This window comes from Pezoporus wallicus, unplaced genomic scaffold (genome assembly GCF_028554395.1).
Source record: "Pezoporus wallicus isolate ANWC-B61680 ecotype Strahan unplaced genomic scaffold, APGP_CSIRO_Pwel_v1 contig_14776, whole genome shotgun sequence".
In the NCBI taxonomy this organism is placed as follows: domain Eukaryota; kingdom Metazoa; phylum Chordata; class Aves; order Psittaciformes; family Psittacidae; genus Pezoporus; species Pezoporus wallicus.
In genome coordinates this window covers 3,548-21,582 of record NW_026639263.1, presented here as the reverse complement: position 1 = coordinate 21,582, position 18,035 = coordinate 3,548, and the positions used below count along the sequence as shown (strand labels likewise).

The following is an 18,035-nucleotide window of genomic DNA, read 5'->3' as shown; positions in this document are numbered from 1 at the left end:
AGCTTTTAGGGTTTGCAAGTGGCAGGCACCATAATGAACAGCAAACCTGAGCTCCCTCCACCTCCTCCCCAGCACACAGTGTTCTGTGCTCGGCAACAGGTCCCCCAGCCAGTGCAAATGTGCAAGGTCTATGGATGGGTGATCTGGAAGAAGAAGCAGGTAAGGAAGAATGACCCCAAACATCAGCTTTTGGAAGCTCTGCAGCAGTTTGATGTCCTAATCCTGAAGCAAATACGCACCTACGGGGAAGGCAATCTGAATCCATGAATTTAACACAATAAAAAGGCAAAAAAAACCCACCCCACCCCAAAAGTATTTAACTTAGGTCAGGTTAAATAAAATCAGTTTCATGCCATTTGTAAGAGTTTCACTACACAACTGCTCTAGCACCCAACCCCCCTTTACAAATGCCATCTCTGAGGACTAATGCTCAAACAAACAAGCCCAAAAGAGTATAAAATAAGTTATTTTTCCTATGAAACTGCTCCCACGGAAGTATCACCAGAACCACAGCTCCAAGGGCTGCTCCAAGCAAAGCATGGCCCAAAAGGAGATGGATTTCACAGTGACACATAGGTCAAGCACTGCAGCCCTCAGACAAACAGCAACCACAGGCACTGGCTCAAGATTTACCCTGGAGGAGCAGGGAGCACCCAACAAGGAATGTCTGTAGGGGCGGGACAGGCCCCAGCTCCATGGGGTGAACAGAGCAGTGTGGAAAGCCGCTCTCCCCACGCAGCCGCTGCTATCTACCTTCCCCATGGATGCACCTGGAACTCCTCCTCCTCAGTCACATCCAGATGGGAATCTCCAAGGCTCCGAGGAAGCACAAACGTGTAACAGACACGGACAGACAAGGCACATCTCACCTCGAGACTTGCATCACCAGCAGAGCGACCTGCTCCAACCCCTTCTGCTCCAGGTGAGGGCTGCCTGGATGCCAGACCTTCCCATGGGAAGGGCTGATTCCTTAGCTTTTCTCTTCTCCCCTCACTCAACTGTTCCCTTCCACTCCCATTTCATTCCCAGCTACGTTACAGGTAAATTAAACAGCATGCCTAAAAATCCCTTCAACCAGTTGCTGAACTCAGCCCAACACCTGAATTCCTCCTCCTCCAAGCACTCAGCAGCTAAGATACCCCGATGCTGAAGCTTCCTACCACAGAAAGGGACAACCCTACAAGAGAAAAGGAGCTCAACTATTGGCAAAAGCCATGTCAAAGCCACCCATATCTCAACAAAGCATTAAACAGAATAAATGACTCACCAGAAAGCCTGCCTGCCCGCTGACAAGCCCACAAGCGCTACCTCGCATCTGAGTGCAAAAGAGAATCTTGACTTTGAAAGCAAACCCTTTTGCTCAGAAAAGCCTGTACAGTAAATCCAGTGGGAATTTCCTTGGGAAAAAAAAAAACAGTTTATCCCAACATCTTCACAACAGCCAAGGTATTCCAACTGCAGAAGCCTTGGTCCCCTCCGCAGGGTGGCAAGAAGTGGTATCTATTCCCTTTGTCGCTAGACTTCTCCTGGAAAACAGCAAGTTAATGGCAGCTCTCACTGAGAGATACTAGAGCAGGATCACTCCTAATTAGAAAGTAAAGATAATGGCATTCCAAATGTTGGGGGATATATATATATGTGTATACATATATGTATTTGTAAGAGTATTAGGATCAAATCACAGACCTCTTCATTTAAATGGCCCCTCAGTGGGTCATCAATCACCGATGCCTGTTCCCACTGCACCATCATCCATCCTTCACTGGAGCCGTGTAATCTGGCAGCAAACCTGCATCAACCAGTCCTGCTTAGAACCTGCCAGTGAATTCCTGGGAAAGCTCATGCAAGAAGCAGCACTCTGTACCCTCTCACTGGGAGGGAAACATTAAGAACCAGCCTGGAAAACTCATCCGAAGCAGAATTCCTCATTTTCAACCAATTGCCTCTGGTTTACAGACAGCAGGCTTCAGATTTTAGCTTGGATTTGGCAGAATGTCTCCCAGTCAGCACGTTTGCATATTCATGCCCCTAATAACTCAAGGCGAGGACGCTGAATTGAAGTTAAACATTACTCTTCTAACCTTTCAAAGGAGGAAAATGTATAACCAAGGAAGTTATCAATTACTCAACCTTTGCCTTCAAAAGGACAGCTAGCACCAAGTGGAGGGTGAAGGTCTCCTGTGGAGAAAGTGGCCTTTAGCAAAGCTATTTCACCACTACTGCTTTGTTTCATACACAGATGACACAAGGTGTTTTGCACAGGAGGTATACGTTGACTTGAGTAAGGAAGGGAATAAACTGAGGACTGGCATTGAGAAGGGAATAAAAAAGACATTTGGATGTATTTGGCCAAGTCAGGCTCATCCTTGTGTATGAGAAACAAAGCCAAAGCCAAAGCCAACTCCTGCTCTGCCACAGAAGGAACCCAAAGCACGGCCCTTCTATCTGCAGGTACCAGTTAACCAGTACGTGACAGAGGACCCTGGGAGGATCTGGACAATGTGGGGTAAGAAGTCAGTGCCTGAAGGATTTTTCCATCTCAGCAATTCCCAAGATTCCTCGTCTCCACCAAGCGCTGTTGTCCAACAGACAATCCCACACCATTCCAGCTCTTTATAGCATAACCTAGCACTTGGGCCAAAGCGGGGGGGAGAAACCCCACAACAAAACAAAAGCAAACCTTTCAACTTAAAAACTAGTCATTAGAAGACTGGGTTATCAATTCCCTGCACCTGACCACCAAGTCCAGGTGAGAACCCTTCCATCTGCATTGGGTTACACTGGTTGGTAGCTGTCACTCGGCTGCCAGACGCTCTGCATCAAGCCCAGCACACACACTTCAGTCGCTTCGCATATGAGGGGTTGCAGGTGTTACCAGGAAGAGATTCTGACTCCTTTGTTGCCTAGGCTGAAATGCACACATTTGACAGAGAAAAAAAAGAAAGACAAGGTCCATTTCTAGGAGTGGGATTTTCCTTTTTGAAGTCTCCAGTTCTTGGGTCCCCACGCTTCAGGCCGGTTCCCCAGTTACTTCAGGAGCAGGGAAGGATTTGGAAGTGCAATACTAGGGTAACTTCTGCCCACTTTCAGTGTTCATGCTGACAAGTGATTTTGTCTTCAGAATGCTCCAAAACATCCAGCATCTCTTCTATGATAGCCTGTAGTGCCCGACCCAGCTGTTCTGCAGTATAGGGCTTTCCCAGAGGAGGCACGTGAACAAAAGCCGACCTCCCGCGACTCTGGTATAAGGACGTGTAGTAAGTGAAGTCACAGAGGTACCTGAAACACAAGGAGAGGGCTTATTTAGCACCAGGTGACAAATCCAATGAGAAAACTGCAGGACACAGTCATGGAATGGTTTGGGTTGAAGGGACCTTAAAGCTCATCCAGTCCCAACCCCTGCCATGGGGACCCCTTCCACTAGAGCAGCTTGCTCCAAGCCCCTGTGTCCAACCTGCCCTTGAACACTGCCAGGGATGGGGCAGCCACAGCTTCTCTGGGCACCCTGTGCCAGCGCCTCAGCACCCTCACAGGGAAGAGCTTCTGCCTAAGAGCTCATCTCAGTTTCCCCTCAGGCAGGTTAAAGCCATTCCCCCTGGCCTGTCCCTACAGGCCCTTGTCCCAAGCCCCTCTCCAGGTTTCCTGCAGCCCCTTCAGGCACTGGAGCTGCTCTCAGGTCTCCCCTTCAGGAGCCTTCTCTTCTCCAGGCTGACCCAGCCCAGCTCTCCCAGCCTGGCTCCAGAGCAGAGCTGCTCCAGCCCTCGCAGCAGCTCCATGGCCTCCTCTGGACCCACTCCTTCAGTTCCATGTCCCCCTTGTGCTGCTGCCCCACAGCTGGACCAGGGCTGCAGGAGAAGGTCTTGCAAGAGCAGAAGAGGATGAACTTTCCACTCTATCACGCTCACTGGCATCCCGTACCTGCCAGCATCCTTCGATATAGTGACCGTGACATCCAGCCCCAGCGCTGAGACTCTCTTGCAAACTGTGTCCATGTCAATAATGGAATCGATGCACTCGGGGCCTCCTTCCACGCAGCACTGAGAGCCTGGGCAGAAGCGGCAGTTGTCCAAGCCTTTATAACCCACGTTGTGGCCGCACTTCTCCAGAGTCACGGTCGTAGCCATACCCGAAACACCCACGTGAACCACCAGCTGCAAGAGAAAAGAACCAGGTCAGATCAAGCACGATGCAGTCAGTGGGAAACCCAGCGCCCGCTATCCCCGGGTACAGACTGGGGGTTGCTGCATGTGTATCATGGTAATGAGCCACTGAGCAGTGAACTCATGGGTCCAATCCAGAGCCATCCTCCTTGTTTCACCCCCTCCTGGCCCAAGCTGGGATTCACTCAGGGTTAAGGTGAACGTGGGCACCTCTGACCACTGGTGGCACAGCCCAACACGAGCTGCCTCCACAGCCCTTTCCAGTGGCTCCTTCACACCAACTGCTCCCATTAATGCACTGCTCTCTTCTGAGCTTTCCAACCCTACAAATTCACATGTTCTCACGACAAAGGGACACCAGCCTGAACACGTGTTAGAAACAGGAGTTCCCATTCTGCTCGTTGCTGTCAGCGGGACAGATCTCACCCATTTGCTGTGTCTTTTCTCCTCCTCCCTCTGCTCACTCACTTGTGGACTGTGCTTTTTCCATAGTGCAGGAATGAGCCTTTGCACTGTCTGGTATTCAACTGGGACTTCATAGACGTGCAGATCCACGTCATCTCGCAGCCCCAGCTTCTCCAACTCCTAAACACACCAGGAAACAAAGCCAAGATGGTCAGACACAAGCTCAGCAGAGGACAGAGACTCCTGGAAGGTTTAATGGTGCAGTGAGCCTGCTGTGAAGGACTAACACCAGCTGACACTGTGGGCTGTATCCCCTCGGAAACAGCACGGTTAAAAACCTCAAGACAACAGGGAAACAACAAAGGCACCTCTGCACCTGCAGGAACAGTCTTCACCCACAGGACCGTTTGCTTTGCTCTGATGTGTGTTTAACAAAGAGATCAACATTGAAGTGATGATGGTTATCAGCAACAGCCACGCTTCAAAGAAAGGTTTGGCTCCTCCTATCCACCTACTGAAAGAACTAGGTACCTGCAGGGAGAAGTCAAACTGGGAGGATTACATTGTCTAATTTGTCCTCTGTCTGATGACCTGGAGAGCAAATTCCTGTTTGCTTCCAGGTGAGGAGCTCTCAGAGTTAGGGGAGAGCAGACCCAGGCTGTGACTCTGTGTCTATCAGGCTCCACGGAACACTCCTCTATGAGAAACGGAAGCAACACTGGCACATCCTCCTCAGCATATTCCTTACTCTCCTTTTGGCAGGATCTGGAATACAAGACAGCCCGTTTCCACTGCTGCTTTTACCTATTTACCTGATATATTTGACTTCATTTTGCAACATGAGCTGTCACCATCGTAGTGGTTCAAGTAACGCAGTGAATTAGTTCTCCCCCTATAACCTTAACTAAAGCCACGGCTCAAAAACATCCCAACTACCCAGGCAATAAACTTGGCCCATTTCCCTTTGTACCTTTTACAACACAGAGGGTCAGTTTAATACCTTTAAAACCAGAGGCAAGAGGAAAGGCCTTTTTCCCCCCTGTCTGATCCCAACACCGACTTCCCTCATGGTCCTGGATACTTCTGCCTTGTTCTTCTTTGGCCTCAGGTTCAGCACACCCCAGTAAGAGTTTGAGACTTGCTCCCTTGATACTTCAGGTGTTACCAGTCAAGCCCACACCAGGACTTGATCAGAAATCAACCTTTTTGAGCCATCAAACCCAAACTTCGGAGGGCTCAAGGGAAGGATCCAGCCTCTGGAAAAACACAGGTTCTTCACCAAAGCCATCGGCTGAACTCAACCTGAGGAGCCAGGGACCAGGCTAGAAGCTCACCCACAGCACAAGCTCCTTGTCTGGTGCTGCTCTCCTCCTCCTGAACACATTCAATTGGAAACACCAGCTTCCTCAGGCCGGGAACACGGAGCCATTCCTTGTGCTTACATCAAAGGGGCTGCAGGCACAGCAAGGACAGAACCTGCTCCTCCCACAGCCACAAACCCCCGTGGTTGTTCTTATGGATCTCAAGCAGAGAAGGCAGCAAACTAGCAAAGGCCTCTTCAACACAGTCTTGAATGATCAAGTTACCTTTCCTGGAGGTGCGGATTCGGGGAGCAGAGCCAAGAGCAGCTCTCTCATGCAATTCTTAGGCTTTCTTTTCCTGCACACAGAGATGATGCAAACCTCAGGCTAAAGAGTGCACCGCAGCTAAGTGCAATGAAGCTCACTCCCCTTCCAACGTCGTATTGCCCTAGGTTTACACTGCAATAAAGCCAGTTGAAAGGAGAGGACAAGCTGAGGGTTTTGGACCTCCCCGTTACGCTCCTACCTCCCCTATCTAAACCCGAGCAGCACTTCAATATCCTTTCTGTCTGTAGTTGTCAGCACGAGTGGTTTCGTTACTGGGTAAAGAAAACCCATCCCACTTGTAAGGCCCACGGCCGGTGGAGCAAGATTTAAGCCAACCAAAGCAGCAAAGGCAAGAGGAAGACTTCCACAGACCAGCAGACATGAGCAACAGCAGTGATAAATCACTTGTGCTGGCTCCGAGGGCAAGGCTGATATTAAAGGCTTGCTGTATTGATTAGTGTCTGGCATACGCAGACATCCATTACCAGAGAGGGATGCTAAGTGATGTTTCACCACATGTCTTTTGCACAGATCTGCCTTCAAGACGTCAACTGGTTTACAAATGAGAGCATTCAAATACAAGTCAGTCTCTTTAGGAAGATCTCCAGTGTTAATAGGGGGGAATTCATCATCACGGCCCTAAAGAGCATCAAACAGCTCCTTAAGATGAGCTTCACTGCAGAAACTTTTCCTGGCAGCACAAAGGAGACACCTTGGGCTCAGCCCCACAGTGACAGCTCCAAACCCCAGCTTTACAAACCCACATCTTCCCTTTAACCAAGCACAGCACTGGCTGCTTCCAGTCCATAATAAAGATGTCCACTGGCCCCCAGACAACTCATTCCCTTGTATACCTGACAGCCACAGCAACCCGAACGCGTCTGCCCGCTTCCCTGACCCCTCCACAATGGTCGCCTTTGTGAGCCTTTAATATCCTTATCAGGTCTGTCTAGACACCCTGACAGCAATTGTCCTTAGTAATGTCACAGCGCAGCCTGACCTCTCTCCTCCTCCTCCTCCTCCTCAGCCAGCAGCACTTTGGGGGGATGAAGGCAGGAGCCTATTCGCTTCACAGTCCACCTGTGTCTACACCTAAGTTACACCCAGGAGGCTGGAAAATGAACAGAAAAGCTCGTTTCAGTAACTACTCCTTGAAAGGAAGGTCCTTCCCAAGCAAAAACTGCCGCGGAGGAAATTCCTCCAAAGGAAATCGTGGGACAGAAAATCCACATTAACAGGGAAAAACAGAGCAGAAAGATGTTGTTATTCCCGCTGAATTTATAGGGGATCTCTCCCTGAGGCACCCAAATCTCCGAACACCTCCCCATTATTACACTGCGAGGGCTGCCATCGAAGGTACCCATGTGTGAAACTCCCTTTGCTTTCAAAGGCAAGCAGCTCTCCTGGAAGCCCGCTGCAGTCGGCAGGAACAGACACCCCGCGTCCGTGCCAAATAACACCGAAGAGGAGCGGAGAGAGAAGCAGGGAATTGGCTTCCTCGGGATGCGGGCCAATAAAAGCTGTAATAAAGCCGAAGGAGCTCAGCCCCGGAGCAAGGGAGGATTTAGCAAGATTGTTTAATTGATTTTTCTTCTATTAAGATGCAGATCACAGCGTCTGGGGCTCCGGCGCGCAGACGCGCCTTTGTGTCCCCTCAGCTCCATGAAGTCCCCCGTCTGAAACCCGCACAATGCCCAACTCGCCTGCGCTCAAAGCCATGCTGTTCCTTTTTGTCTGGGCCTCTCGGGGCTGAGCAGGGTGAGGGAAGGCAAAATCCTCCCCGCTGCTGCCTGAAGGCTGGGCTTTAGTGAGGAGCTCAGGACTCGGGAGGGAGACGGGCTCCAAGGCAGCACAAAGCACAGGCTCCGACTCCGGTTTGAGACTCTCCAAACACCCCCAAGCCCCTAAAAATGAATGGGAAAGGCACGTGGTGCCTTCAGCCCTCAGCTGAGCAGCCACCAGTGCCTCGAGCTGCCGTGCTGGAGGAGTGACATTAAACATTAGGTGTGTGTTTGCAAGCGCCATCACAGCAGCCACCACTCTTCCTGCTCCACAAGCACAACACCCTTTTGTCTATCCCGCCTAGAATAAAAGTAGCTGGTTCACACGAGTAAGAACAGACCAAATCCAGCTGCCTTGCTGCTCAATTTCAGTACCAGGCCATTTTTTCCCCCCATATACTTGCATTTCCCCCCCCAAACTTAAACCAAGCAAACCCTAACTCGGATATATTCATTTCCAAAAGGCTCTGGGAGGCAAAGGTTTCTTCTTGTACCAGCCACCCCATTAGACATCTGGACGTTAGTTGACTGTAATTGATTAGAGTTTGTGATTTAATTTAAAAGCATTCTAAAGAAGATATTAATCTCCGAGCTCTGAAGGGAAGAGAGATGTGCTGGGGAGAAAAATAGATCTAATTCCCTGGACAACTGTACTAAAAGGTACCCTTGAATTCCCAGCAGCTTTGTCATAAACCGCAGCCAGAAGTGACAAATAAGGAAGAAGGGGATAATGTGGCAGCACTGGTCCTAGGTAATGCTTTTACAGCAAGTGACCTTAACTCCTTCATTCAGCTGGGCCTCTGGCAGGAGTCTGGCTCTGCTCCTCCCCTCTGCTGGGGTGCAGGATGAACGTGCTCCTGCAGATGTGCAGCTACAAGTGGCATAAACTGATGGAGCATCCCGTGCTGCTCCTCAGCAGAGAGGAGGCTGGATCCGGAGGGACAAACACCACCTGGTCCCCGCCACCCCATGCCTCCTGCTTTGCCTGCTGCAGCCCAGCACCAAAAGCAGAAGGAACAGAGGGGAAGAAGCCAAGGGCAGGTCAGAGTCCTCAGACCCACGGTGGACTTGACTCTGCAGTGCACTTGACTCCACAGGCTACCAGGGGAAAGTCTCATTGCAGATGAGGCTTGGCTTAAAGGTTAACCAGCTCCCCCATTCCAGCTGAGAGACAAGCACAGCAGTTCTCCTGGGGTTGTTTATTCAGGGCAGAGGAAGAGCCCAGCTCCCTGCCCTGTTTAACAGCTTCCAAACCCCGGGGCTTAGCCTACAGATTCCTTCCTTGCCTGAGCTACACTAACTCTATCCCATTACGTTCTACTAGCTCAGGGATTGCTTTTGGAGTAGTGAATAAAACATCACCTGACCATCTGGAGCGAGCTGCTCACAGGTAACAAAGTGGGAAGACAAGTTCCAAAGGAGCCACACACCAGAGCCAGAAGGTGGATGTTATCAGCAGGGCTCTCTGGTTTAACTTGCCACAAACAGAGGTACGTGGAGGGTTACCTGAACTGCAATCCAACTGGCGTTGACAGCGTGCTCTCCAAACGGACCAAACCCTGCAAGAGAAGGAAAAAGCCACAGTGGTGAAGTCATCCCAACAGGTTTGACTCAAGTGAAAGGTGCAAAATGGTTCTGTGCTTTCCTGGTATAGAGAGCCTCAAAAAAAGCCCACTTCTAATGCCCGAGCCTTATTTACCTTCCATCCAAGCACTAAGAGACCTCCACAGCCATGACTGAACCGTACACCTTGTACTCTGAGCTTGCCTCAAAAGAAACTCCTTTTTCCCTAGCAGACACTGGGGCAAGTGGATTTTCCCCTTCCTTGACCAGCTTGGAAGAACTTGGTCCAAACAGAGAAGTTCCCTGATGTCACGGAATTAGAATCCTGATTGGATTTTCTATTCCTGATTGGTTTAGGCCACAGCAAACGCTTCCACAAATGGAGACAAGCCTGGTTCAAAGAGTTATTCAGATCTTCACCATGATCTCTGCCAGCATTAGTTCTGCCTTAGGAGGAAACGGGCTCTCTGGACACTCACCTCCAGCAAGCAGGAAAGGTTATGATAACATTATCAATGCCATTTACTCGCCACATCTTGATTTCCTAATGAGCAACTCAGAGTTAACCAGTAACCCCCAACATCTCCTCCTGAGCAAGCACACAAAGGTTGGGCAATTCATCTGGGCACAACGTCGATACGCTTTAATCTGAACTGTCAGAGCTTCCCTGGGAGCCTCATGCCATTAAGAGACATAAATTGTGCCTAACTCCTGAAAGGCTTTGAGAGGGACCACAAATATTATGTGACACATTAATGGAAACGTTCCATTTGCTCTCAATGGCAGGGCTGAGGTTACGCCGCACGCAGGGTTTGCACGGGGTAGGCTCATCCACGCTCATGGGGCTCTTAACAGTCAAACCCATGTCGATATCTGCCCAAAAGGAACGTGCTGAAGGTTTCCACAAGATCCAAACGTCGGGGTTTTCCTGGGAGCAAACCTCCAGTGTTCCCAAGACAAGCTACGACTGCAGCAGAGGTGAACAAGTCCAAGCACTGAACCCCTTCTCGGGTGGTTCTGCAAGTCAGTGACGTCCAGGCACAAGCAGGACCTGCAAAGGCTCCTTGCTAAAGAAACCATGAGAGCCTGAACCCAATGGAATCCAAACACATCCAGCTCCTCCTAACAATCCAGCCACGGGAAGGCTGGAATCCTACAGGTGCCCGCACACAGAACGGAGCCCTCCTGCTCCAAAGTGAACGGGCACCAACACCACCGTGGGCTACTGCTCCTCTGCCTCATCTCCGGCCTGGATCCTCCCGGTATAAGCAACTTTGTGAGCAGCAGGGAACTCCAGCGAGCATGCCCAGGACTTCCTCCACATCCACAATAGGGCCCTCCAAGGCTCAGGACGGCAGCGGCAGGGATGCCGATGGGATGAGCTCCTTCCCCACTCCTAAACCAGACCCCGCGCGCGAGCAGCACCGATCCTCCCCGCTGCAGCTGACGGGAGCCCAGTGTGACAGCACCAGGAGATGATCCCCCAGGGGCAGACCCGAGGAGCAGCGCTGCGCTATAGGAACAGGCTTCCCCGCACACAGCGGGGCAGGAGGCAGGGGAAGCACCGCACGCAGGAGGGGATTGATTCACTGACGCCGGGTTTCTGTTTAGTCACGGCTCCGCAGCGATCCCGGCTTTCCCAAAGCCGGGATCTGCCACCTGCTCCTTCCCTCTCCAAGCGCTCCCTTGCAAAGCCGCTCAGCCTCCAGCGCAACCCGCGATGGCAGCGAGCCCCTCTCGCCCATTCAAACCCCAGCCCTCAATAGTTCCCCCCTCCCCGATCCCCATTTGTCACAGCACTGCCTGCCCCACAAATCAACCCGGCGCCCTTTGTACCCCGGGGAAAGGAGCCTGACAAGCTCCCGCCTGCGACGCTGGGGCCTCCCGTCCCCTCGCGTTCCCCTGCGCATCCTTCCCCCGGGCCCCGGGGGCTGAGCGCGGTCCCGGCTTCCCCTCGCCCATGGCTCAGGATGGGGCGGCCGGAGCGCACAAGCCCCCTCCCGCATCCCCGCCGCTTCTCCCCACTCCTCCGCAGCCTCAATCCCCTCCTTCCCCCAACCACGCACCCCTGGGGAGGGTCAGGGACTGGGAACGGGGGGTCCCGACCCCCCCCCCCAATGGTTGAGCACCGGGGCAGCGGCTGCGCGCCCCTCACCGAACCCAACCACAGCTCCCCCCAGCCCCGCTCCCGCTCCTCACCCCACACCCCCCTCCATGAGGGCTGCCCCCCCCCTCTGCCAGGACCGCCGTGCCCGGCCCGCTCCCCCCGTACCGGTCACCACCACCGCCCGCCGCGGCTTCTCCATCGCGCTCCGGTCCCGTCCCGCCGTCACCGCCCCGCACTGAGCGCCCGGCCCCGCCCCGCCCCGCCCCGCCACCACCGAGCGCGCTCCGCCCCGCCGCCGCCACCACTACCATAGAGTGCGGTCCGCCAAGCTGCCTAGAGCGGCCCATACACAGCACTTCCGCCAACAGCGCGGAAGTCGCTCGGGGAGACGCGCCGGGGCTGGGCCTGGAGCTTCTTCACCGCTGAGCGGTGCCCTCCGGGGGGGGCTCTAAGAAGTTCCGGCTCGACCCAAGGTGGGGGGGTGGAAAAGGCACGAACCGGGATCCGCGGGTAACGGGAAACGGGCGCGCCACCGCTTCCCTCCCGCCCGCCACCCCCTCTATTTACGGCGCTGTCGTAAAGGCGCGGACCGGAACGGTCGTGGTGTTGCTTTGCGGCCGTATGCCGTGGGTGCTCTGATTGGCTCCGCTGTGAGCGCGCCGTGCTCTGATTGGCTTCGCCAGGGCAGCTCCGCGCTCTGATTGGCCCCGCGAGGGGCCGGGGGCGGTTTGAGCGGCAGCGACCGGCGCGGCGGTGGCTCCGGCACGATGGTGAGTGGCGCCGGGGCCGGTGACCGTGGGGTGGGAGGGCCCGGCGGGCCCGGCTCAGTCTGCGGCCATGCCCTGCCCCGCCCCGGGCCCCTCCGGTACCTGAGGCCTCTCTCTTCCCCCCGCAGCTGCCCCTGTCCCTGTTGAAGACGGCGCAGAACCACCCCATGGTGAGTACCGGCAGCGCGGCCCAGCCCCGGGCCCGCTCCCCTTCCTGGCCCCAGCGGCACCGGTACCGGTCCGTGTGCCGGGGCTGCACCGTGACCCGTGTGTCCCGCAGCTGGTGGAGCTGAAGAACGGGGAGACGTACAACGGGCACCTGGTGAGCTGCGACAACTGGATGAACATCAACCTGCGGGAGGTCATCTGCACGTCCCGGGTAAGGCCCGGCCCCCGAGCGGCCCCGCGGGGCCTCCGCCTGAAAGCCGTGTTTACCGTGGGTGGTTTATAGCATCCATAGCAAAGGCCGGTGTGCTCCTGCAGGGCAGCGCTGTCCACGGCACACAAATGCTCTGTGAGCCTCTCCTAGAGCTATCGAATCCCAGTCTGGTTTGGGTTGGAAGGGACCTTAAAGCTCCCCCAGTTCCAACTCACTGCCACGGGCAGGGACACCTTCCCCTAGAGCTTTTCCCCTGTGAGAGGGTTCTCAGCATAGGGCTGGAGGCCCCGTGCTGAGATGGGTGCAAGGATGGAGCCTCTTCCATCACGTGCTGTTTGAGAAGCAAAGTCTGCTTCAAGCCTTGTGCTTGATTGATGTACTTGCTCCTCTTAACTCTCCCCAACAGAGGAGGCTGTTGTTTCCCTGCTCTGCACTGTCTGGTACTTTTGCCCTTGGCCAGAGTTGCTCCCGAAGATTGTGATCAGTGTTTTGGGCTTTGACCTCAGCCAGAAGTGTCTGGTCTTGTCCCTGCCAGGTGTCTGCTGAGAGGAGCAGCAGCTGGGTGGATGCGAGAGCCTGGCAGAGCTCCTCGTGCTCCTGAAAACCTCTCTGCAAACCCCCAGGAGCTGATGTTGTGAGCCTGGAGAAGAGAAGCTGCATGGAGCCCTCAGAGCAGCTTCCAGTGTCTGAAGGGGGCTGCAAGGATGCTGGGGAGGGATTCTTCATTAGGGACTGTAGTGATAGGACAAGGGGTGATGGCTTCAGACTGAAATGGGAAGTTCAGGTTAGATCTAAGGCAGAAGCTCTTCCCTGGGAGGGTGCTGAGGCGCTGGCACAGGGTGCCCAGAGAAGCTGTGGCTGCCCCATCCCTGGCAGTGTTCAAGGCCAGGTTGGACACAGGAGCTTGGAGCAAGCTGCTCGAGGGGAAGGGGTCCCTGCCCGTGACGGGGTTGGAGCTGGATGAGCTTTAAGGTCCCCTCCAACCCAAACCATTCCATGCTTCTATGACAGTGCTGGGGCACAGAGGCGCGTTTGATGCAGTGAACCACCCCTTGAGCAAGGTTTGAGAGGAACCTTTGGGGCTAAGAGATGGAAAACGAGAGCAGACCCTTCCCTGTGCCCGCGCCATGGGTGCCGCAGGGATCTCCAGGCATCCTGGCAGCCTCTGCCCGCCTTGAGATACCCGAACGCCTCCAAAGGCCGGGTGGAAGCGGGAGCTGGAGCCGCTCCGGGGCTGGTACTGGTGGCACTGGTGGGGATTGGCCGCTAGATGGCACGGAGCGGCGGGCGAGCCCCGGCCCCGGCCGGGAGGCGCTTGTTTACTGCGGGGAGGCCGGAACGAGGAAGCGGAGGAGCCTCCTTCGTCCCTTCCCTTACCCCGAGCCAAGGAGCAGCCGGGCGGGCCCGAGGCAGGGCGGGGTCTGGCGGGTGTCTCTTGGAAGGGAGCTGCTTCTGCCTTGTCTTGTGTGCAAAGGACTTGCCCGGGCAGGCTGAGGCGCCCCAAATAACTCCTGGGGTGTGTGCGTGGAACCGTTTCATCCCAGGAGAGCAGGAACGAGGCGTTCCTGCTGCTGCTCCTCGGAGACACCGCAGATGCCTCTTCCACATGCTGCTGCTTGAGGCTGGGCTGGAGCCATCCCATCTGCAGCCAGCCCCTGCTGGAGCTGCGGGACGAGGCGGGTCCCTGTCCCTCCTCCCACTGACATCATGGGCAGCCGAGTTGTTGTTCAGCTCCGTTCCTATTCCCAGAGCCGCTCCCGGGATGCGGGAGCTGAAACCCTCCTAGGTTTTGTCCTAGGAAAGCCCTGGAGCTGGTGCCCAACCCACAAACCCTGTGTGGAGATCCCGGCTCCATAATGGGGCACCTGAAGACTTTCTTTTCTCTATCAAGAACCCACCAGCTCCTTCTTTCCACAGCTGCAGTTGCCCTGCTCTGGTGGTGCAGAGCCCACAGCTCTGGAGCTGCTTCCCTGCTCCATCCACGCCCAGAGGAGCGCAGCAGGGAGGCGACTCCCAGCTGGGGCTGCTGGAGGACAAACCCAGCCGTGCCTTTGCTGCAGCTCTGGTTTCTCTTACCCGAGCTTTTGGAGCTCCCCACGTTGGCCTCTCCAGCCCCACTTTTGATTCCCTTTCTTAGAAGGGAAGGTGCTCGTTTCCTCAGCCTCCTCTTCTTCGGCTTGCAGCAAGTGTCAGAGGCAGTGAATTGAAAGTGCAGCCGCTTGTGGCTCAGTGCCCTCCCCAGCCTGCAGGGCTGCATGTTCTGGAGGGAAAAACCCACCCTTTTGTGCTCCTACTTTCAGATAATGCTCCCCAAAAAGGTCTCTGGAGCTCTCACACACTCCAGATGTGATGGAAACCCTCAAAATGCCCCAGAAGTAGATAGCCAAGCCCCAGGTTTTGTTTGTAACCCAGTGTGTTGCTCCCCAATAGGATGGAGACAAGTTCTGGAGGATGCCAGAGTGCTACATTCGTGGCAGCACCATTAAATACCTGCGGATCCCCGATGAGATCATTGACATGGTGAAAGAGGAGGTGGTGTCCAAGGGCAGAGGCCGTGGTGGGATGCAACAGCAGAAGCAACAGAAGGGCCGTGGTGTTGGAGGTGCTGGACGAGGTAATGCTCCTCTTTGGTTTTCAGGGCAAGGAACGGCTCCTGCTTCCCAGCTTGAACCCCAGCTGCGTGGCTGGGAGAAGCTGGAGCCGCTCCAGTGCAGGATCTGGTCCAGTTCATGTGTGTTGCCTCGCTTGTGAGGCAGCTTCAGGGAAGGATTCGTGCCAGGGATGTGCCTCCCTCGTTCCTGGGGTTGGGCAGGAGCTTAAGAGAGTCTGAACTTGACTCTTCCTACCCCTCCTGGCTGGTTTGGGAGCATGGCTCGACGAGCCTGGTCTCTCTTAGCTTAGAGAGGCAGGGAGGGGAACAAATGGCTGCTCTGTTTGGAAACAGACTGAGCTCTGACGGTGGCACTGATAAAAACCCATCAGCTTCCATCGGAATGGTGCTTTGGATCTCCTGCCTTGTTGGTTGATTTATTGTCTATCCCAGGGGCTGTGCTTCTGCTGCTCCGAGTGAAGAACTCGTGCTTCTGATCAAAGGGGAGGTCGCTGCTCGGGAAGAAATAGGTCACAAAAGCAAACTCTTCCTTCCCTGTGCCACTTCCTGGGCTGAGCTGAGCTCGGGGCGCTTCACCTCAGGGATGGGTTGTTCTTTCCTCCCCAAATGGCCCTGCTGGAAGCCTGAGAGCTGTTCCTCTCCTTGCCTGCTCGCCCCTCCTGCCGCATCCTTGCCATTCGCTTTGTGGTCACGTCGCTCAGCCCTGGGGTCACTCTTGGGCCAGGCTTAGCCTGCAGTAGGAGCTTCAGATCCTGAGTGTGCTCCCTTGCTCCAACGCCGCTTGGGAGATGCTGGGGTTTGGAAGGAGCCTTGAGGCCTGAGCCATGATTGAGGTCCCTGCAGAGCACCCTTCAGAAGCCACCTCTGCAAGGAATCCCAGTGGGAAGCTGGGCACTACCTGGGGCCATCCAAGGACCTTGGGGAGGGGAAAACCCTGGAGCCTTGTGCTGCCCTGGGACCTCCTGGCAGCTCCCAACACATAGAAGTGACCTTTACAAAGCTGAAGGCGCCTTTCTTTCCCCCTCCTTCCCTTTCTCCCTTTGGCAGAGCAGCTTTTTTGGATGTGGTTACTTGGACAAACAGTTTGCCTGCTCTGTTTTCTCTGCTGTGGAAATACCCACCTTGGGAGAGCGGAGCAGAGCCCTGGCTCCGTCGGAGGTGGAGCTCCCTGCTGCTCTGATGTGCAGCCTCAATGTGCTGATGGAATATGTTAAAGGGAAGCTTTGGTATTTGCTAATTAGCTCCAAGCTTTGGCTCCCATTAGTGAGACATGAGGAGAGGAAGGGGGAAAAAGAAAGGCAGGACGCGTTGGTTGGGAGGCCAGCAGGCAGGAGGGAAGCTGCAATTGAGCACGCGCTTGAAAGGATTATTGTTCCTGACACTGGGAATCCTTCTGGCTTTTACTTCTCAGCTTGCCAAAGCTAGGAGTGGGGCAGCCTTAGCTCAGCCTCACTGGGAGCATCCCCAGCACTGCAGGGTTAGGAGTCATCCTCTGCCTCTGGTTGAGGCATGTCCCCTCCATGGAGTGAGCAGAGGGCTCTGGAGAAGCCCTTGTGCCTGGTGCCTGCCCTGGGTCTCCTCTGGGCTCTGCCTCGTGGGCTTGGGTGGATCCAGAGCCCCTCGAGCACCGAGATCAGCGTCAGTGCCTGGCACTGCTGTGGGGCTGGGGTGACTCTGCAGGGAGGGGGGCCCAGCGGTGGGTCCCAGGGCAGCTCCTGCAGCCAAACCAAGTGCCCCCCTTCCTTGTTACAGCTTGCAGGGGACACACATAGAACCCGCTCATCCCACTGCTCTTAAAACACTGCTGCTTCCATGGATCCATTTCTCAGGAGTTGATTCAACAGAGGGTGAGGGCACGGCTCTAGGGCAGGGAACAGACCAGGGAGGTACAGCTGAGGAGGGGGAATCCATTGATGCACCTTATAAATCCAGGCTGTGGAATGGAGAAGGGAGAGATGTAAAAGTCCTGTTTTAAGGCTGGAAAAAGAGGGGAGCACATGGATAACTACAGCTCCGGGCAGCTGGGAGACGTTGCAGTGATGCTCTTACCCCCTGCTCTTTCTTTCTGCCCCATAGGTGTCTTTGGTGGCCGTGGCCGAGGGATCCCAGGCACCGGAAGAGGCCAGCAGGAGAAAAAGCCAGGCAGACAAGCAGCAAAGCAGTGAGCTGGGCCGGGGCTGCAATGCCCATGGGGTTTCCACCTCAGGATTGCCATGTGTTCAAAAGTGTCCCCTTCCTCCTCTTCCGCCCATCAAGCCGGGCCCAAATCATGTCCTTTGGAAGCCCCTCTCACAATTTCATGTGGTAAAAAGTGGAGTTATTTGCTCCTTGTAGTAGGCAAATCATTGGATTTACTTAAACTGCCCCATCCCCGCTTCAGGAGCTTTGGTTCTGCTGCTCCTAGGAGTGAAAATACTTTAGTTTTCCAGGCTCCCCAGTTTCATTGGAAGGATGATCCTGTTCCGTGGTACCAGATCAAAGGCAAACAAACGCCTTCTGGACGGTCTGGAATCTTTCTTTTTATACTTGAGACTCGTTGCATTTGTACCAGACGGGAGTGCTTTGGGTTGAAAACGCCCAACTCCAGGACCTTGTATCTTTCTGTGAGTAGTCTTAAGGGTTTGGGGTGGTTTA

General features: G+C 54.6%; 2 protein-coding genes across 3 annotated transcripts; one reads left to right on the top strand and one right to left on the bottom strand.

The window, feature by feature from the left end:
• Nucleotides 1-2,843: 2,843 nt before the first annotated feature.
• PGPEP1 (pyroglutamyl-peptidase I) lies at nt 2,844-11,888 on the bottom strand. Of its 2 annotated transcripts, none has more exons than XM_057414000.1 (5): nt 11,810-11,888; nt 9,481-9,533; nt 4,629-4,745; nt 3,919-4,151; nt 2,844-3,279 (listed from the first exon to the last, which is right to left on the bottom strand). In XM_057414000.1, exons 1-5 carry the CDS (start codon nt 11,841-11,843, stop codon nt 3,087-3,089), a joined length of 630 nt encoding a protein of 209 aa, XP_057269983.1. In that variant the 5' UTR covers nt 11,844-11,888; the 3' UTR covers nt 2,844-3,086. The 2 variants fall into 2 exon arrangements, with proteins under 2 accessions (XP_057269983.1, XP_057269982.1); XM_057413999.1 differs by lacking the exon at nt 11,810-11,888 and adding an exon at nt 10,068-10,441.
• Nucleotides 11,889-12,272: 384 nt separating this feature from the next.
• On the top strand, nt 12,273-17,743 carry LSM4 (LSM4 homolog, U6 small nuclear RNA and mRNA degradation associated). The gene is made up of 5 exons (XM_057414001.1): nt 12,273-12,414; nt 12,540-12,581; nt 12,692-12,790; nt 15,221-15,404; nt 17,478-17,743. Exons 1-5 carry the CDS (start codon nt 12,412-12,414, stop codon nt 17,564-17,566), a joined length of 417 nt encoding a protein of 138 aa, XP_057269984.1. The 5' UTR covers nt 12,273-12,411; the 3' UTR covers nt 17,567-17,743.
• The last annotated feature ends 292 nt before the right edge of the window (nt 17,744-18,035 follow it).